This window comes from Taudactylus pleione, unplaced genomic scaffold (genome assembly GCF_031769625.1).
Source record: "Taudactylus pleione unplaced genomic scaffold, aTauple2 ptg001412l, whole genome shotgun sequence".
Classification (NCBI taxonomy): domain Eukaryota; kingdom Metazoa; phylum Chordata; class Amphibia; order Anura; family Myobatrachidae; genus Taudactylus; species Taudactylus pleione.
The window spans coordinates 1,664,094-1,686,615 of NW_028285812.1; the positions used below are offsets into that span (position 1 = coordinate 1,664,094).

At 53.5% G+C, this 22,522-nt stretch overlaps 1 protein-coding gene across 1 annotated transcript; it reads right to left on the reverse strand.

Moving 5' to 3' along the window:
• On the reverse strand, nt 1-22,501 carry WDR3 (WD repeat domain 3). Its single transcript, XM_088463603.1, has 27 exons — nt 22,389-22,501; nt 21,650-21,865; nt 20,142-20,351; nt 18,799-18,917; nt 18,263-18,341; nt 17,746-17,841; nt 17,329-17,415; nt 17,127-17,228; nt 16,480-16,577; nt 14,563-14,661; nt 14,169-14,408; nt 13,725-13,818; nt 11,428-11,529; nt 11,259-11,344; nt 9,967-10,108; nt 8,885-8,941; nt 8,597-8,697; nt 8,379-8,490; nt 8,163-8,297; nt 7,991-8,041; nt 7,837-7,902; nt 7,446-7,538; nt 4,478-4,525; nt 3,941-3,984; nt 1,838-1,966; nt 469-562; nt 1-383 (listed from the first exon to the last, which is right to left on the reverse strand). The coding sequence occupies exons 2-27, from the start codon at nt 21,818-21,820 to the stop codon at nt 228-230; spliced, it is 2,811 nt and encodes a 936-aa protein (XP_088319729.1). The 5' UTR covers nt 21,821-21,865; nt 22,389-22,501; the 3' UTR covers nt 1-227.
• Between the last annotated feature and the right edge of the window lie 21 nt (nt 22,502-22,522).

Here is a 22,522-nt window from a genome sequence, read left to right on the forward strand (position 1 = left end):
TACCAGTCTCCTATAAAACATTTATTAAAAGAGGAGTGGGGAGCGCTGTACACAACACACACAGGATCCCCCCCATAACAATGCGAACGGGAGGCACCACGTGGCTCTCTCCTCAGAAGACGCCTTTCATCTGTATGACAACAGTTCAGACCAATCATCGCTCCCCATGCCCGAGCATGCCATTCTCCGCGGGGGTGGGGGGAGTGACGGGTCCATGGAGGGGGCTATTACACGACGGTCAGCAGCAGCTTCTGCTTCTTTTTCCTCTTTCTCTTCTTCTCCTCGAACCTCTCTGTGGCGTCCGCAAAGAACAGAACCTCCTCTTTGGCTTCTATCTCTCTCTTTAAGAACTGCAGGGCGGCCATGTTCACTCCCATCACGTCCTGCGGAGAGCAGAGAGCGCGGTGTGAGGACCCCGGGGAGACCCCGCACGTTGCAGGCTCACGGTATTGGGAAACAGTCTCTTACCTGAACTTCCGTCACCCGGGAGATGGTGCAGTTCTTCAGGTCTTCAATGACCCCCAGGAGCATCTGGTTACTGGTGATTTGCCCAAAATGAATCCTGTGCACCCAGAGAGGACAATACAGCGATTAGTATAAAGCAGTACGCCATCCCACCCCCTGCATATACCAATATTTACCCACCCAGAGCATGCCTGTACCCCAAATATCCACCATAGGTCCCCCACTACATGTCTTCCAGCTACAGGTATCCATCAGCTGGCACTCCAATACCCAAGCAGGTAACCCCAAATCTCACCCATCTGTACAGCTTACACATCCCTCCCCAACGCCAGGACTCTACCATCTCTCCCCCTCCCCCCCCCTATCCACAAGGTCAGAACTCACCCATCTCTACCTTACACATCCCCCCCCCCCAATGCCAGGACTCTACCATCTCTCCCCCCCCCCCCCCCCCCATCCATGACATCAGAACTCACCCATCTCTACCTTACACATCTCCCCCCCCCTCCTCCCCAACGCCAGAACTCTACCATCTCCCCCCCCCCCCCATCCATAATGTCAGAACTCGCCCATCTCTACCTTACACATCCCCCCCCAACGCCAGGACTCTACCATCTCCCCCCCCCTATCCATAACGCCAGAACTCACCCATCTCTACCTTACAAGACCCCCCCACCCAAACGGCAGGACTCTGCCATCATTATCCACAACGTCAGAACTCACCCATCTCTGCCTTACATCCCCCCCCAACGCCAGGACTCTGCCATCTCCCCCCCCTATCCACAACATCAGAACTCACCCATCTCTACCCTACACATCCCCCCCAACCGCCAGGACTCTAACGTCTCCCCCGAATCCCCCCCCCCCACCCACAACGTCAGAACTCACCCATCTCTACTTTACACATCCCCCCAATGCCAGGACTCTACCATCCCCCCCCCCCCCATCCATAACGTCAGAACTCACCCCTCTCTACCTTACGAGACCCCCCCACCGCCAGGACTCTACCATCTCTCCTCCCATACACAACGTCAGAACTCATCCATATCTACCTTACACATCCCCCCCCCCCCCCAACGCCAGGACTCTACCATCTATTCCGACCACAAAGCCCATCCACACGGCCCACACCTGCCCCAGCGTTAGTATGTGGTCAGCTTCCCTGCACCCAGAGACCCATCCAGGTAGCTACAGATCACCCCAGCACAAGCCCTAGTCCCGCCGTGCTGAGCATGACCCCCTGCACCCCAAGATCCATCCACCTAGAAGATAAAACACCACCATCATGTGTAATAGAGGGTCTGGGCGCATGGGAGTGGGGGCCCCCAGTCCGCAGGTCCTCATACAGGGCAGAAGCTGGATGAGCACTGACCTGAGCAGGAAGAAAAGACAGCGACAGATCAGCTCCACGTTCTGACTGCTCCGGATGTAATCCCTGAAGAGAGCGAGCAGATCCGAGACGTAGGAGAACGGAAGAACCAGGAGAGACTCCTCCAGCTCGCTGCACAAACACAAGTACGTCAGAGCACCAGCAACCTAAGGGGGGTTCCCCCAGACCCCAACCATTTACCCACCTATGGAATGTCACCCCCACCCCCCGGGGGAGAAGCTACAATCTAGAAGCAATTGTACTGACTCTCACTGCTCAGATATCTCCACCTATAAGGAAGAACCATTATCTATGTGACTGACCTGTAATATTCTTACTATTATAATGCTTTATATTATCTGGCCAGCAGGTGTCACTGTGTCTTCTGATGCGTCTGTAAGGATCTAGCGCTTACCCTCCTAGTAACTACACACTGACACCTGCTGGCCAGACGTCATACTAACTACACACTGACACCCGCTGGCCAGGCGTCATACTAACTACACACTGACACCCGCTGGCCAGACGTCATACTAACTACACACTGACACCCGCTGGCCAGACCTCCTAGTAACTACACACTGACACCCGCTGGCCAGACCTCCTAGTAACTACACACTGACACCCGCTGGCCAGATCTCCTAGTAACTACACACTGACACCCGCTGGCCAGACCTCCTAGTAACTACACACTGACACCTGCTGGCCAGACCTCCTAGTAACTACACACTGACACCTGCTGGCCAGACGTCATACTAACTACACACTGACACCTGCTGGCCAGACATCATACTAACTACACACTGACACCTGCTGGCCAGACGTCATACTAACTACACACTGACACCCGCTGGCCAGACGTCATACTAACTACACACTGACACCCGCTGGCCAGACGTCATACTAACTACACACTGACACCCGCTGGCCAGACCTCCTAGTAACTACACACTGACACCCGCTGGCCAGACCACCTAGTAACTACACACTGACACCTGCTGGCCAGACCACCTAGTAACTACACACTGACACCCGCTGGCCAGACCTCCTAGTAACTACACACTGACACCTGCTGGCCAGACCTCCTAGTAACTACACACTGACACCTGCTGGCCAGACGTCATACTAACTACACACTGACACCTGCTGGCCAGACGTCATACTAACTACACACTGACACCTGCTGGCCAGACGTCATACTAACTACACACTGACACCTGCTGGCCAGACGTCATACTAACTACACACTGACACCTGCTGGCCAGACCTCCTAGTAACTACACACTGACACCTGCTGGCCAGACGTCATACTAACTACACACTGACACCCGCTGGCCAGACGTCATAGTAACTACACACTGACACCCGCTGGCCAGACCTCCTAGTAACTACACACTGACACCTGCTGGCCAGACGTCATACTAACTACACACCGACACCTGCTGGCCAGACGTCATACACCGACACCTGCTGGCCAGACGTCATACTAACTACACACCGACACCTGCTGGCCAGACGTCATACACCGACACCTGCTGGCCAGACGTCATACTAACTACACACCGACACCTGCTGGCCAGACGTCATACTAACTACACACTGACACCTGCTGGCCAGACGTCCTAGTAACTACACACTGACACCTGCTGGCCAGACCTCCTAGTAACTACACACTGACACCCGCTGGCCAGACCTCCTAGTAACTACACACTGACACCCGCTGGCCAGACCTCCTAGTAACTACACACTGACACCTGCTGGCCAGACGTCATACTAACTACACACTGACACCTGCTGGACAGATAATATAAAGCAAGGACTGAGCTGCATGATGTTCAATTATATGTAATTTTACACATTTAATAATAAATTTGAATAATTCCTCCTCTTTACTGACGTCTTCATCTGAAAGGTTTCCTATTGGATGTATCCGCAGATAACCCGTAGCAGTGTATGTTATAAATACACCGTATCATTGAGTTTAATGCTGATGTCCTATGTCTAATCTGCATAGAATATGGACAGGAATGTGTGACTAGGGGCTGTGTAACGGGACGTCTGTATATACAATCAGCGGTGGTGTGCTGCGTCACCCGGCCCACCTACCTGGATTTCACCTTCTTTATTACATCCAGAACGTAATCTGCAGACTGTGGGGGAAGAAAAAACAAAGGTGGGGGGTTAATACCAGATAAAGGGCGCTGAGGGAGATTGTGGCGGATACCTATAGGGAAAATGGGCTTTAAATCTAATGCTGGCTCCGCCCCCAATATTCATCATCTCCTGCTCAGGAAGATCCATATCTGCCGGGGAGATGACCGATTCCCTCCATACATATAAAAAGGTGAATTACATGGGGCACCACATATGTAACACAGGTTTATGTGTGGTTTGTTCACAATGTGTTCACGTTAGATGACCGGTCACCTATACACATAACTGCGCATTACTGGTATATGATGTATAGGTATATATAGTACAGGAGATATATACAGTACAGGAGGTATATATAGTACAGGAGGCACAAACCATGTCCTGGCCTAAAGATTAATAGGGTAACGTGTATCATGTGCTGACAGGACACGGAACACGTCTAGCAGGAGAATTATTTCTTATATACAGCGGTGACAGGATGCATCTTACCGGGATGTTCCCGTACGCCTGCAGGATGGGGTGAGTCTTCCGGGGGAGCTGAGTGCAAAGAGAACAAGAAAAGCATTTATCTCAGCAGAAAAGCTCCATATGGCCGCGCTATACATACCCCAGCATGCATCCACTGCTCCCCCCATACACAGCAACCCCCCATTATATCACCCCATTCCCCACAGCGCCATATGCTCCCCCACCATCCACTGCTCCCCCATACACAACATCCCATTATATCACCCCATTCCCCACAGCGCCATATGCTCCCCCACCATCCACTGCTCCCCCATACACAGCAACCCCCCATTATATCACTCCATTCCCCACAGCGCCATATGCTCCCCCACCATCCACTGCTCCCCCATACACAGCAACATCCCATTATATCACCCTATTCCCCACAGCGCCATATGCTCCCCCACCATCCACTGCTCCCCCCATACACAGCAACCCCCCATTATATCACCCCATTCCCCCCCTCACCATCCACTGCTCCCCCATACACAGCAACACCCCATTATATCACCCCATTCCCCACAGCGCCATATGCTCCCCCACCATCCACTGCTCCCCCATACACAGCAACACCCCATTCCCCACAGCGCCATATGCTCCCCCACCATCCACTGCTCCCCCATACACAGCAACACCTCATTATATCACCTCATCTCCCCCCTCACCATCCACTGCTCCCCCATACACAGCAACCCCCATTATATCACCCCATTCCCCACAGCACCATATGCTCCCCCATCTACTGCTCCCCCCATACACAGCAACACCCCATTATATCATATCATTCCCAACAGCGCCATATGCTCCCCCCATACACAACACCTCATCATATCACCTCATTCCCCACAGCACCATATGCTCCCCCCATACACAGCAACACCCCATTATATCACCTCATCCCCCCCCACCATCCACTGCTCCCCCATACACAGCAACACCCCATTATATCACCTCATCCCCCCCCACCATCCACTGCTCCCCCATACACAGTAACACCCAATTATATCACCTTATTCCCCACAGCGCCATATGCTCCCCCATCCACTGCTCCCCCATCCACTGTAACACCCCATTATATCACCTCATTCCCCACAGCTCCATCTACTGCTCCCCCCCATACACAGCAACACCCCATTATATCACCTTATTACCCCACACCATCCACTGCTCCCCCATACACAGCAACCCCCCCATGATATCACCTCATCCCCCCCACACACAGCAACACCCCTATCATATCACCTCATCTCCCCCCATCATCCACTGCTCCCCCATACACAGCAACACCCCATTATATCACCTCATTCTCCCCACCATCCACTGCTCCCCCATACACAGCAACACCCCATCATATCACCTCATTCCCCCCCACACACAGCAACACCCCTATCATATCACCTCATCTCCCCCCACCATCCACTGCTCCCCCATACACAGCAACACCCCATTATATCACCTCATCTCCCCCCACCATCCACAGCTCCCCCATACACAGCAACACCCCATTATATCACCCCATTCCCCCCCGTGCCATATGCTCCCCCACCATCCACTGCTCCCCCATACACAGCAACACCCCATTATATCACCTCATTCCCCCCCCACCATACACTGCTCCCCCATACACTGCAACACCCCATTATATCATCATTCCCCCCCCACCATCCACTGCTCCCCCATACACAGCAACACCCCATTATATCACCTCATCCCCCCCACCATCCACTGCTTCCCCATACACAGCAACACCCCATTAAATCACCTCATCCCCCCCCCACCATCCACTGCTCCCCCATACACAGCAACACCCCATTATATCACCTCATCCCCCCCACCATCCACTGCTCCCCCATACAGAGCAACCCCCCATTATATCATCATTCCCCCCCCACCATCCACTGCTCCCCCATACACAGCAACCCCCCATTATATCATCCCCCACCATCCACTGCTCCCCCATACACAGCAACACCCCATTATATCACCTCATCCCCCCCCCACCATCCACTGCTCCCCCATACACAGCAACACCCCATTATATCACCTCATTCCCCCCCCACCATCCACTGCTCCCCCATACACAGCAACACCCCATTATATCACCTCATTCCCCACAGCGCCATATGCTCCCCCCATCTACTGCTCCCCCCATACACAGCAACACCCCATTATATCACCTCATTCCCCACAGCGCCCGATGCTCCCCCCATACACAGCAACACCCCATTATATCACCTCATTCCCCACAGCGCCCGATGCTCCCCCCATACACAGCAACACCCCATTATATCACCTCATTCCCCACAGTGCCATATGCTCCCCCCATACACAGCAACACCCCATTATATCACCTCATTCCCCCCCCACCATACACTGCTCCCCCATACACAGCAACACCCCATTATATCATCATTCCCCCCCCACCATCCACTGCTCCCCCATACACAGCAACACCCCATTATATCACCTCATCCCCCCCACCATCCACTGCTTCCCCATACACAGCAACACCCCATTATATCACCTCATCCCCCCCACCATCCACTGCTCCCCCATACAGAGCAACCCCCCATTATATCATTCCCGCCCCACCATCCACTGCTCCCCCATACACAGCAACCCCCCATTATATCATCCCCCCCACCATCCACTGCTCCCCCATACACAGCAACACCCCATTATATCACCTCATCCCCCCCCCACCATCCACTGCTCCCCCATACACAGCAACACCCCATTATATCACCTCATTCCCCCCCCCACCATCCACTGCTCCCCCATACACAGCAACACCCCATTATATCACCTCATTCCCCACAGCGCCATATGCTCCCCCCATCTACTGCTCCCCCCATACACAGCAACACCCCATTATATCACCTCATTCCCCGCAGCCCTGCACAGCACCATATGCACCCCCATACCCTCTGACACCCCATCATATCGTCACCTCTTTCCCCGAAGCCTTGCACAGCGCCTGATGCTCCTCCATTTTACTGCTCTCTTCTCTGTGTAGCTCAATGGCCTCCATAACGCGCTCCGTCTGGAAGAGAATAACAGCTTAGAACGTAGAGATTCTACAGGGATCCAAACTAGAGTCATGGAACATGGGGTGGTGGGTTAGAGGGAGATGGGGTCTTGTCCAAAATATGAGTTGGAGGGTTCCAAATAGGGTCATGTGACATTGTGTGTGTGGTTGTGCTTGTGTGGGGGGTACATATATAGGACCCCACGGTTACAGGAGGGATACGTTTTCTATAACTGATGAAATTATGCCATAAGCTGCGTGTACACGGCGTAGATACCGTAACGCTCCGCCTCTATACCAGTATTATACTCACAGCTTTCACAGTCTCTATGGTCTTCTTCCCGGCCAGACCGGTCTCCCCCTCCTTCTCCCCAGCGACCTGTGGAGAGAGACCCAGTTACACAGGGGACTCGGTGCCCGTACCTTAGGGGCTGTAAGTGTCCGCTGCTCACGGGGCGCGTACTCACCACTGGCTGCCCGCCTTTGGCCACACTCTCCTCGTACTCGGCCTCCCGTTGCTGGAATGAGAGGTAATAACATCAATCAGCATTAGCACAGGTATGTGTTATAGAATCCGTCCTCGTTCTGTACGCCGCGGCCCCAGCCCTCGCTCCTCACAGCCACGGACGCGTCTCTCACCATTTCCTGCTCCTCTTCCAGAATCAGCGGCTCCCTCGTTCTTTCCCAGAGTCGCAGCGACTTGTCATGTGATGACGACACAACATGGTCGCCACTGGGACTGACAGCCAAGCACCAGACCTCTCCGTGGTGGCCCTGCGTAATAAGAAAACATTATGTGATGAGGGTCGTCTGACGCTGCATGGCGACAAAGCATGAACTCCGGGACCGCATTACCTCAAGGGTTTGTATTTGCTGGAAGCGGTCCGCGTCCCACTGCTTCACCTTCCGGTCTTTCCCTCCGCTAAAGAATAAGTGCGTCTTGGGCACAAACTGCAGGAACATGACGCTGTGGAGAGATTGGTGCGCAGTCAGCTACCCAGTGGGAATAAGCCCCTGCACGGAGGGAGCTGCAGCGTCTGTATGAAATATACCGACATGGGGAGTCTACTCACCTGTCATCGTGGGCAAACAGGGAGCGGTGACAGTCACCAAAGTCCAGGCCCCAAATCTTGATGTTCCGATCGGCAGAGCCGGTGACTATAATGGAGCTGTCCTGTAGGGGAGAGATGGTCACTGACAGACACAACTAATGTGCAGATTACACCAACTAAGTAATCAGTTTCCCTGACGCATTTTAAATGATTTCATCCATTTTCCAAAGGTTAACAAAGGGCAGAGAGGACCCGTCACTAGGCACGTTCCTATATAACACCTCACCTACACACAGCGGTGACACTTACATGTGAGATGTCCACGCACAGAACCGGCAGCTTGTGTCCGTACAGGGAAAGGAAGAACTGGAAGAGGAGAGAAACGCGTCATGGGAGAGAAAGGCGTCAGCACATAAATCACAAACTTACAGCCACATACAATGGAGACCCTGAGATAAAATCATGGAGGAACAGAACGAGGCGGCTTTCTACAGGAAAGCCGCTACACTGTGTAGATATAAAGTCTGCTCTACCTGCACTCAATGACATCAGTGAATCCCAATTGCTCTGGTTACTGCGACTATTAGGGACCTGAACAGATTCTCCTTGTACGATTGTGGATAGAAGTCCAAGGTGCCGCTCCCCATACAGTATCTATAGTATGTACCAAGGTGACGCTCACCATACAGTATCTATAGTATGTACCAAGGTGAGGCTCCCCATACAGTATCTATAGTATGTACCAAGGTGAGGCTCCCCATACAGTATCTATAGCATGTACCAAGGTGAGGCTCCCCATACAGTATCTATAGCATGTACCAAGGTGAGGCTCCCCATACAGTATCTATAGTATATACCAAGGTGACGCTCCCCATACAGTATCTATAGCATGTACCAAGGTGCCGCTCCCCATACAGTATCTATAGTATGTACCAAGGTGCCGCTCCCCATACAGTATCTATAGTATGTACCAAGGTGCCGCTCCCCATACAGTATCTATAGTATGTACCAAGGTGAGGCTCCCCATACAGTATCTATAGTATGTACCAAGGTGACAGTCACCATACAGTATCTATAGTATGTACCAAGGTGACTCTCACCATACAGTATCTATAGTATGTACCAAGGTGACGCTCCCCATACAGTATCTATAGTATGTACCAAGGTGACTCTCACCATACAGTATCTATAGTATGTACCAAGGTGACGCTCCCCATACAGTATCTATAGTATGTACCAAGGTGACGCTCCCCATACAGTATCTATAGTATGTACCAAGGTGACGCTCCCCATACAGTATCTATAGTATGTACACTAAGGGCAGCAGGAACGTTTTCCCGTGACGGGACATTCACGTTACAGTTCATGGCGCCTGGCTGTCCGGTTCTCACCTTGAGGGTGTCAACAAAGAAGATTTTCACTGTACAGTCCAACAAGGACACGGCCAGGAGACGACTGTCTGGACTGTGGCGCACACACAAGACGTCCTCGTCCATCTGTAACACGCGTGTCTCCTTGACGGAGAGGCGTCGGCTGTGGGAAGAACGGGCAGTAAGTGAGATATTCTGAATCCCTGGAGTGCAGCCATTCCGTGACCGCTATCTGTACCTTCTACAAGCAAACACATTTATATTTTACATCAGTAAAACAGAGAATTAAATTTTTGTGGGGCTGATCCCACGGTTACATCGCTCCGGTTTGTCCATTAAGGCCCTGATTCAGAGCCGGACGCTCTTTCAGAGCGCTCGCTCTGAATCAGGGCGGCATTTTTTTTTTTTTTGAGCCGGCCTTCTGGCCGCTCCCTAAGCTGTGGGTGACCAAGGTGACCACCCACAGCTTTAGCGAGTGGCCAGGTGATGGTCGTGATGGTCCCGACCATCGCGGCTTGCGACGAGACCCTTGTGGTAGGGTCTTGTCTGCCGTAAGCGCCAGTGAGCTTCCGGCTCTAATAGAGCAGGAAGCTCACTACTGACATCACTCATGATGTCAGTGGGGCCGCCCCCAAACGGCAGGCGTTCCTTCGGGAACGCCTCCGTTTGGAAAGCCACCCCCCCGACCCGCCTACAAAACGGGGCGAGCGGTCTATCAATATCGACAGCCGCCCAGTCTTGTAGTGAGCCCAGGAGCAACGGAGCTGCAGTCACTCGCTGGGGCTTGCGCATGCCGGAGCTGGTGTGCGCAGTGGGGGACCATCGACCCGCTTGCGAGCGGGTCTGAAGCAGGCCCTAAGTGTGTGGAGGTCTCTCTAATACATTTCCCCTGTAATTCCGTTTTCCTCCACCAGTCAGAAGGGGGGCGCTGTCTCGGTGTTCCTGGCACTACACACACAGTGATGCTGCTGCGAGGCTGTGGTCTCAGCCAATCAGTGGTGGAGAGTAGCAGCAGCAGCACGGTGCGCGATACCAGGAGACCCTTCACTCCTCCATGAGGTAAGAAAAGGGGGAGGGGGGCAAATAATGACAGTGGGGGGGAGGCAGGAAAATGGTTTGCCTCGACACGAGGCGGTTACCATCCCTTCTGTGACCCATTTAGCTACAAACCTCTTCTCACACAATCGGTGATTATAACACACAGGCTGCTCGTAACACTACAACTCTCATCCTCCCCCTCCTCACGGCCAGAGCACAAAGGACAGAACACAGCAGGACTATGAATATACCGATATACACGGGTTCCGCGTTACCTGCTCTGGGCGTCCGCGTCATCATTCACCAGTTCAAACTCCCAGAACCTCACAGACTTGTCGGCGCCCCCAGTGGTGAACCCCCTCTATAGCAGACAGGAGAATAGATTGTCACAGAGAAGTCACCGATGTTGCCGATCGCGCTGCGCTGGGCTGTGGGTCACGTTACCTGGTCAGGTGACACAGAGATGGACCACAGGGCACCGTCATGGGCGTTCACAGTGTCCAACTCACTCCCCGAGGCCAAATCGAACAGCTGCAGCTTCCCGGACTGAAAGGACAGAAAGAGGACAGTGATCGGGCCGGACGGGCGCACAGAGATTGGCGGCGAATACAGGCATGTGACACAGGGGGGTGGAGCCGGTATCTCATTTGCAAATGGCTAAGTGTGCGTCAGCCTGTACAAGTGACTCGTAGCCTGTATTTATAATGTGGGACCATTAGCGGTCCCATGAGAACTCCACGGAGCGGAATAACGCAGCCCGACTGCAGAGCGCAATCCACTCATCATGCCGGGCAGCGCACGTCTCAGAGATCAGCGCCACAGACAGCGCCGGCCATGGAGCAGGGGAGGAAAGAGACATTAGGACCTTTAGCGGCTAATTACACTCAATTGATGTTGATACCCCAGGAATGCTTGTACATGTAGTTATTCCAATATCGCACAGGTTATTGTGGTTGAATGGAATAATATTTTATTGATCATCAGCGCCTTTAACCCATTTGTGTTTTTTTTATTTCCCTGGCGCGGTTTGGGTGCAGTCGTTCTGTTAGAAGACCAGCTCAGTGCGAATCCCTACTTGACTTAATCACTATAGGTGTGTGCGTGCTACAGTGCATCCGGAAAGTATTCACAGCGCTTCATTTTTTCCACATCTTGTTATGTTACAGCCTTATTCCAAAATGGAATAAATTAATTTCTGTCCTCAAAATCCTACACACGATATCCCATAACGACAACGTGTAAAAAGGTTTTTTGAGATTATTGCAAATTTAATTAAAAAACAACAAGTAAGAAATCACATGTACATAAGTAGTCACAGCCTTTGCTCAATACTTTGTTGATGCACCTGTGGCAGCAATTACAGCCTCAAGTCTTTTTGAATATGATGCCACAAGCTTGGCACACCTATCTTTGGGCAGTTTCGCCCATTCCTCTTTGCAGCACCTCTCCAGCTCCATCAGGTTGGATGGGAAGCGTCGGTGCACAGACATTATCAGATCTCTCCAGAGATGTTCAAGCCTGGGCTCTGGCTGGGCCACTCAAGGACATTCACAGAGTTGTCCTGAAGCCACTCCTGTGATATCTTGGCTGTGTGCTTAGGGTCGTTGTCCTGCTGAAAGACGAACCGTCGCCCCAGTCTGAGGTCAAGAGCGCTCTGGAGCAGGTATTCATCCAGGATGTCTCTGTACATTGCTGCATTCATCTTTCCCTCTATCCTGACTAGTCTCCCAGTTCCTGCCGCTGAAAAACATCCCCACAGCATGATGCTGCCACCACCACGCTTCACTGTAGGGATGGTATTGGCCTGGTGATGAGCGGTGCCTGGTTTCTCCAAACATAGTGCCTGGCATTCACACCAAAGAGTTCAATCTTTGTCTCTCATGGTCTGAGAGTCCTTCAGGTGCATTTTGGCAAACTCCAGGCGGGCTGCCATGTGCTTTTTACTAAGGAGTGGCTTCCGTCTGGCCACTCTACCATAAAGGCCTGATTGGTGGATTGCTGCAGAGATGGTTGTCCTTCTGGAAGGTCTCCTCTCTCCACAGAGGAATGCTGTAGCTCTGACAGAGTGACCATCGGGTCCTTGGTCACCTCCCTGACTAGGGCCCTTCTTCCCATGATCGCTCAGTTTAGACGGCCGGCCAACTCTAGGAAGAGTCCTGGTGGTTCCGAACTTCTTCCATTTACAGATGATGGAGGCCACTGTGCTCATTGGGACTTTCAAAGCAGAAGATATTTTCCTGTACCCTTCCCCAGATTTGTGCCTCGAGACAATCCTGTCTCGGAGATCTACAGACAATTCCTTGGACTTCATGCTTGGTTTGTGCTCTGACATGCTCTGTCAAGTGTGGGACCTTATATAGACAGGTGTATGCCTTTCAAACTCATGTCCAATCAACTGACTTAACCACAGGTGGACTCCAATTAAGCTGTAGGAACATCTCAAGGATGATCAGTGGAAACAGGATGCACCTGAGCTAAATTTTGAGCTTCATGGCAAAGGCTGTGAATACTTATGTACATGTGATTTCTTAGTGGGTTTTTTTTTTTTATTAAATTTGCAAAAATCTCAAAAATTGTTTTTTTACACATTGTCATTATGGGGTATTGTGTGTAGAATTTTGAGGACAAAAATGATTTTATTCCATTTTGGAATAAGGCTGTAACATAACAAAATGTGTAAAAAGTGAAGCGTTGTGAATACTTTCCGGATGCACTGTATATGGCAGTGTGCAGGGTCTCACCTTTGTTCCCACTATGACATGTCTGTCTCCCGGGACAAAGAGGGAGCAGAGAGCATACTGGCAGCTCATGGTCCGGATACACTGCAGCGTGGACCTACAGGAAGAGACAGCAACAAATCCAGTAACCGGGGAATCACAGTACAAAGATTACAGTCCCTGCCCATGGGGCATATATCAGATCAGCTGATAACTGGCAGACACTGATCATATAATAACTCAGAGCCTCCACCCGGGGGGGGTCATCTGCCGCCTCCCAAAAGCTACCACACCTCCCAGTTGCCCTGGATAGTCGCCATCCTTCTCCACTGAGGTATGAATGTGATGGCATCAGGTACGGAGGAAGATCTGAGGATCCGCCACCTTGGGGACTTGGCACACAGCACAGATTGTAGGACGGGCTCCAGTACATTTACTTATAGATCACTGTACAGAAGACGGACGTACCTGTTCCAGATCTTCACAGACTCAGCAGAAGCAGACAGCACAGCAATGTTGTCCGAGCTGAAGGCCAATGTCCGGACGTCGCTGCGGTGCCCCCCGAGGGTGAGCTGGGAGCTCTTGTTAGCCTCGATGGCCCCGGTATGTGACGGGTCAGCGGGCAGAGAGAAACACTCTACGCTGTTATTCTGTAGCAGCATCACCGCCCTCAGCTCCCCCTTGGTGGAAATAAGGAGGTCACATGATCTGTGGGAAACGGGCGAGAGTAGAGGGTCTGTCACTATGGGCGTCAGGCAGATGGGAGAGGAGATGGTCAATCGCCTCATCGATGGGAGACCACGGAAATACACTATTCATACAGCACAAAACATACAGAAAATTGTAATATATTTATTTTTACTTGATTTTCGATGAGGCCTTAATGTTAGCGAGTTTCTGAATTTCATCTTGTAGGGTCCTTTCCACCACCGGCTCCTCCTGCTCCTGTCCATCCTTCTGTCTGAGGCAGGGGGAACATTTGGAATCAACACCAATGGTCTTACGTTAGGGTTTACGGTCGCCCCATTGTATCCTCTCAAGTCACTATACTAATTGGCTGATTCTACAATACCCCCATCAGAAGCAAAATAATCCCATAATACATATATACCCCACATTACTCAGCAATATTATGTTCCACCAACCTCCCCAACTCATTCCCCAGCACCCGATTCCACCAACCCACCTCATTCCCCAGCACCCCGTTCCACCAACCCACCTCATTCCCCAGCAGCCTCTATTCCACCCATCCATCTTATTTGCCCCATTTCTCCATACTCCAGCACCCACCGCCAACCCCACTGCTCCAGCACCCTCTACCCGCCAACCCCTCATTCCTCCAGCACCCTCTACCCGCCAACCCCTCATGGCTCCAGCACCTCTACCCACCAACCTCTCATTGCTCCAGCACCCTCTACCCGCCAACCCCTCATTCCTCCAGCACCCTCTACCCGCCAACCCCTCATGGCTCCAGCACCTCTACCCGCCATCCCCTCATGGCTCCAGCACCCTCTACACGCCATCCCTCATGGCTCCAGCACCCTCTACACGCCAACCCCTCATTCCTCCAGCACCCTCTACCCGCCAACCCCTCATGGCTCCAGCACTCTACCCGCCAACCCCTCATTGCTCCAGCACCCTCTACCCGCCAACCCCTCATTGCTCCAGCACCCTCTACCCGCCAACCCATCATTCCTCCAGCACCTCTACCCGCCAACCCATCATTCCTCCAGCACCTCTACCCGCCAACCCCTCATGGCTCCAGCACCCTCTACCCGCCAACCTCTCATGGCTCCAGCACCCTCTACCCGCCAACCCCTCATTCCTCCAGCACCCTCTACCCGCCAACCCCTCATGGCTCCAGCACCCTCTACCCGCCAACCCCTCATTGCTCCAGCACCCTCTACCCGCCAACCCCTCATGGCTCCAGCACCTCTACCCACCAACCTCTCATTGCTCCTGCACCCTCTACCCGCCAACCCCTCATTCCTCCAGCACCCTCTACCCGCCAACCCCTCATGGCTCCAGCACCCTCTACCCGCCAACCCCTCATTGCTCCAGCACCCTCTACCCGCCAATCCGTCATTCCTCCAGCACCTCTACCCGCCAACCCCTCATGGCTCCAGCACCCTCTACCCACCAACCTCTCATGGCTCCAGCACCCTCTACCCGCCAACCCCTCATTCCTCCAGCACCCTCTACCCGCCAACCCCTCATTGCTCCAGCACCCTCTACCCGCCAACCCCTCATTGCTCCAGCACCCTTTACCCGCCAACCCCTCATGGCTCCAGCACCTCTACCCACCAACCTCTCATTGCTCCTGCACCCTCTACCCGCCAACCCCTCATTCCTCCAGCACCCTCTACCCGCCAACCCCTCATGGCTCCAGCACCCTCTACCCGCCAACCCCTCATTGCTCCAGCACCCTCTACCCGCCAATCCGTCATTCCTCCAGCACCTCTACCCGCCAACCCCTCATGGCTCCAGCACCCTCTACCCACCAACCTCTCATGGCTCCAGCACCCTCTACCCGCCAACCCCTCATTCCTCCAGCACCCTCTACCCGCCAACCCCTCATTGCTCCAGCACCCTCTACCCGCCAACCCCTCATTGCTCCAGCACCCTCTTTACACCAACCCCTCATTTGCCCCATTCCTCTATACTCTAAAACCCCTTGCATGCCTCCCATTTGCCCACACCCTCTATCCGCCAACCCCTCATTCCTGCAGCACCCTCTACCCACCGCCAACCCCTCACATCGCCCATTTCTGCCACCCACTTGTTTTTCTTTTTGGCTCTTTTCAGTTTCTTCTCCATTTTCTTGCCGATCTCGTCCTCATTCAGGACGCAAAAGATTTCCAGGATGGAGTCCGGGCCCTACAAGGGATGAGAGTAGAGAGGCCGGAGCTCAGTATCACATACAGTAACCGCTATTACGGCGGCCGTGACACTGCACACATAGGGCCCGATTCAGAGACGCTCGCTAGATGCGATCGCCAGCGTATGCAAATCCAGCGCACGTACAACAAGGCATTAGCACGCCCACTATGTCTTGGCGAGCGATCACTTTGCATAAGTAGACGCCCAACAGCCATTCATAAGACGACCACTTGCGTACGTCATCTCCAGGAAGTGCATGAAACCATTGGTACATCGCGCACCATCGGATGTGGTCGCAGTGCTTGAGTTAGACTATACCTGGCCGCAAGCACGGAATCTGCTGGGTGAGCGATTCCTGATCTATCGCAGTGGTTCTCGCACACGCATTGTGATGCATACGCAGAACGCAAAAATCGTCCAGCAATGAGCGAGCGCATCCTAGCGAGCAGGTGTGAATCAGGCCCACGGTACATAACCTGATGGATATTCTCTCCTATATTATATAGGATATAATGTATGAGCAGGGAGAGGTGAGCAGCCACTCACATGACATGCCAGGAACCTCCTCGTCCGGTCCGTGCTCATAGTCACCACCCTGTCCCGTCCGTCTCGCATGATGGAACCATATCGGTGACAGGTGAGGACGCCCTGCGGAGACACAATACATCATTACTATAGAAACGCTGGCTCCTCCTCCACAAAGCGCCACACGCTGCCTGGGCCCCGTGTCCCTCCGGTGTGACTGTACCTCCTCCGCAGCGCCCTCGGCTCCGTCCTCCCCCGCGTCTCGGCGACCTTTAGGTTTCTTTATTTGCGGTTCCTCTGAGGGTTCATCCTACGGGGATAAAATAACCGATATTTATCACAGAGAAAGTGACCCATTATCTCCACACCGATAGGTCTACTAGCAACTCTCGGTAACCAGGGGCGGCCTTCGTCTCTGCACGCTTGCCGGTCTGCCTCTCCTATAGACAGGTCAGGATGGTAAGGTCGAGGTGGGAGGGGAGACTTCCAAAAAGGGGAAAGGACAAAAAAAAATAAAAAATAAATTTACAAGCTTTTTTTTAAATTATTGTATTGTTTCACAAAACACAATTTAATGAACAAAAGAGCATAGACAGGAATATGCTGGGTGCGCACATGGGGGCGGGGATAGTATAATTACCTCATTTGCATACGAGACGCTCCAGGCACGCAGTTCGCTGTCTGCTGAACCAGTCAGGATTCGGCTTTCATCAGACAGAACAGTCAGACCCCAGACCTGGTGCGGAGCAATGACATTGACACATTAACACAATGACAACATTTTCATTACACGAGAAGACACATTACCGGGGTCAACATAACACTTTACACAACAACCTAGTTCAACGCAATGACAGAACACATTACATACACTAACAGGTGAGACAGCAGCGCAGTGCCCATTGGTATACGGCTCAGGGCAGTGCCCATTGGTATACGGCTCAGTGCAGCGCCCATTGGTATACGGCTCAGGGCAGCGCCCATTGGCATACGGCTCAGGGCAGCGCCCATTGGCATACGGCTCAGGGCAGACTTATACCTTGGAGGAAGGTTAGTAAAGGACACTCAGTAGTTACAGAATAATCAGACATATTTACTGTAGCAGCTGCCGGGAGGAGGAGGAGCTGGTCACAAGAGCTGACACTCAGGACACCTACCTCTGTGCGATGTCCCACCATGGTCTGGAAGCAATGCTGCGTGTCTAGGTCCCACCACTTCACCAGCGTGTCCTTACCACTACGGGAAGAGCAGAGGGTCACATGCTAATCACCTGGTCACACCTGCACGGGACAGGTCACTGGCTGTGGAACTACACATTCCAGCATGCCCTGCCACAGTTTTAACATGCTTAAACAGCAAACCTGTAGCAGGGCATGCTGGGATATGTAGTCCACAGAATCTGGAGTGCCATATGTTGCCTACCCCTGGTCTACACTGAGTCTCTGTAAGAATTTATTTCCAGTACCTGCGGACGTCGTCACCACGTGTGGTAAAAGGTCTCTTCCCAAACATTGGGAGACCACGTTGTGTGACACGTCAGCTTATTGTACATCGGTGGCAGCCCAGCGGTATAGTAGGCATGACACGGGAAGAACAAATAGCCCTGTCCCAGAAGATGGACGATAAGCAGAAAGTCCCAGATGGCAAATAAGGGCCTCTCCCACAATGCAGCACCGCTGGGACTCGCCGTTACCTGGTGACCAGAAGATTCTTCTCCTTCAGGAACACGGCCTGCGTGACGGCGTCCTTGTGGCCCTTCAGTCGGTACAAGCCGCTCTCATTGATGACATCCCAAACAATCACATTAGTGTCCTGCGGAGAAAGCAGAGAGAGGTATTATGGGGAAAGTTATTATAACCTATATATTCTACGCACCCCGGTCACATGATCACAGAACAGAACACAGCAGACATCGGCCACACAGAACGTGGGCACCAACCCGACACAGAAGATCGCACATGCGGCCTGGACCCACTTCCTGCAGATGCTGATACCACCGTCAGATATATACAGAGAGACACCCTTAATTTAGAAGTGGACATCTCACCCACTGGTCATTTTTATTGGAGTCCCAGCATTGCAGTGGCCAATCGGTGTACTAAATATCTATTATGGTAATGGTCAATTTACAAGTGTATTCATTCTACAGCCGGAGAGACAGTCCCCACTGGCCAGCCAAAGACCGGAGAGACAGTCCCCACTGGCCACCCAACAGCCGGAGACACCGTCCCCACTGGCCACCCAACAGCCGGAGAGACCGTCCCCACTGGCCACCCAACAGCCGGAGAGACCGTCCCCACTGGCCACCCAACAGCCGGAGAGACCGTCCCCACTGGCCACCCAACAGCCGGAGAGACCGTCCCCACTGGCCACCCAACAGCCAGAGAGACCGTCCCCACTGGCCACCCAACAGCCAGAGAGACCGTCCCCACTGGCCACCCAACAGCCGGAGAGACCGTCCCCACTGGCCACCCAACAGCCGGAGAGACCGTCCCCACTGGCCACCCAACAGCCGGAGAGACAGTCCCCACTGGCCACCCAACAGCCGGAGAGACAGTCCCCACTGGCCACCCAACAGCCGGAGAGACAGTCCCCACTGGCCACCCAACAGCCGGAGAGACAGTCCCCACTGGCCACCCAACAGCCGGAGAGACAGTCCCCACTGGCCACCCAACAGCCGGAGAGACAGTCCCCACTGGCCACCCAACAGCCGGAGAGACAGTCCCCACTGGCCACCCAACAGCCGGAGAGACAGTCCCCACTGGCCACCCAACAGCCGGAGAGACCGTCCCCACTGGCCACCCAACAGCCGGAGAGACCGTCCCCACTGGCCACCCAACAGCCGGAGAGACAGTCCCCACTGGCCACCCAACAGCCGGAGAGACCGTCCCCACTGGCCACCCAACAGCCGGAGAGACAGTCCCCACTGGCCACCCAACCACCGAACGCTCCACCAGCACTAGAAACAAGTCATCCGGACGCTCCCTGTGCCCCAGGAGACTGTCTACGCTGCTCATGTCTTTTCTGTCACGTTACCTTGGACCCGGACACAAGTCGGCCACCCAGGTGGTCGTAGCTTAGAGCAGTCACCGCTGCTTTGTGTCCGTTGAACGTGATGCCGCTCTCCCCGCTAAGGAGACTGAAAATGCGTATGGATCCATCTTCGTATCCCACAGCCAATGAGAGCCCATCAGGGGAGGGGCAAAGCTGCGTCGCCTCATGCTTCAGGCCTTGCAGAATGAGGACCTGTAGCGATAAACACAAAACACGTCACACTGCCTTGGGCCCCTTATTACACATACCAGCATGTTACACAGCTATCAGCCTACATCACCCAGGGGTCTATTTACTACAGCTGGGCACAGATATATCTGCAGATGATGGTTGTTCATACACACTGACCCGCTGCAAGTGTACAGGCAACACAATGTCGTTCACAGACATATCGCTGGTACACACTCACCGACACACACAAGGTAACCAATATATCTGCCAGTGTGTACCCAGCATTAGCCTAGTACCAGCTCCTAGCTGCCATGTCACAGGCTGGGTTTTAATAATGACAGGAGCCGATTGGTTGGTACTTTATCTCCGTCAGCTTTATTTCTCTCCAAGGCTTGGTCAATGGACACCTCAGACACAGACCGTATATATATATATTTTGGAATATATGTAGCTGGGACACTGCCCTCGCCCTCAGATGACGCCGCTGGTTACGGCTGGCTGTGTATTAGTCATACAGGGTGTACTGACCGTCTCGCCCTCAGATGATGCCGCTGGTTACGGCTGGCTGTGTATTAGTCACACAGGGGGTACTGCATGTACTGACCGTCTCGCCCTCAGATGACGCCGCTGGTTACGGCTGGCTGTGTATTAGTCATACAGGGGGTACTGCGTGTACTGACCGTCTCGCCCTCAGATGACGCCGATGGTTACGGCTGGCTGTGTATTAGTCATACAGGGGGTACTGCGTGTACTGACCGTCTCGCCCTCAGATGATGCCGCTGGTTACGGCTGGCTGTGTATTAGTCATACAGGGTGTACTGACCGTCTCGCCCTCAGATGATGCTGCTGGTTACGGCTGGCTGTGTATTAGTCATACAGGGTGTACTGACCGTCTCGCCCTCAGATGATGCCGCTGGTTACGGCTGGCTGTGTATTAGTCATACAGGGTGTACTGACCGTCTCGCCCTCAGATAACGCCGCTGGTTAGGGCTGGCTGTGTATTAGTCATACAGGGTGTACTGCGTGTACTGACCGTCTCGCCCTCAGATGACGCCGCTGGTTACGGCTGGCTGTGTATTAGTCATACAGGGTGTACTGCGTGTACTGACCGTCTCGCCCTCAGATGATGCCGCTGGTTACGGCTGGCTGTGTATTAGTCATACAGGGTGTACTGACCGTCTCGCCCTCAGATGATGCTGCTGGTTACGGCTGGCTGTGTATTAGTCATACAGGGTGTACTGCGTGTACTGACCGTCTCGCCCTCAGATGACGCCGCTGGTTACGGCTGGCTGTGTATTAGTCATACAGGGTGTACTGACCTTCTCGCCCTTACGGGTGTCCCAGATGAAGACGTGCTCACAGGCCCCTACAGCCAGGTAACGCCCCTTCTCTCCTCGCAGGGTGACATAGCGGACGTTGGCCTTCGGGCTGGCGATCACCCCAAACACAGCAGTGGCGGTGTAGCGGAGATACTGCTTGGTGAGGCCCATGGCGTCGGCGCGGGGGGCTTATTCTCAGGAGGAGCCCAGCATGGCCTGTAGGGAGTAATCAGACATAATCCGTGTGATGCTAACGGTGAGAGACAGACCAAGGGGGCGCAGTCGCCTCATAACCGCGGATTACACTACATCCCGGGGGGGGGCTAATTACCCAGGACCCCCCCCTCAGTGCATTTATATAGGTGACCGGTCCCCAGAGACCCCAATATGTCTCATACAGGCAGCGAGATGTCCCCGGCCAGCAGGGCAACACAGGGTACACCCCGGGGGGACTCGCTGTGTCCAGAAATGCCAGACCCCAGGTAAGTGACCGCTAGCACCGGTGTAACCACAAGACCTGTATCCCCAATGGCTGGTGTTATGGGGGATCCTGGGCCAGACCTCCCCCCATACTCCACAGGTCACTGTAAAAGGTAATAACAACCCTGACCACCGGGGGCAGCTACAGAGGGTGCGGAACAGGGGCCCATCCAGGGGACGCAGACAGGGGGGCAGATATAAGGCCGGGGCAGACAGGGGGGCAGATATAAGGCAGGGGCAGAGGTGGGGGGGTAATTACCTGACTTCTATCCTCAGTTTCTCTCCCCGGTGGTCACAGCCGGACACGTGTTTATCGCGCATGCGCGGTGCCGGTCTCTGAGGCGCATGCGTACTACCTGCCTCCCGGAACTAAGATGGCGGACGCTGCCCTCG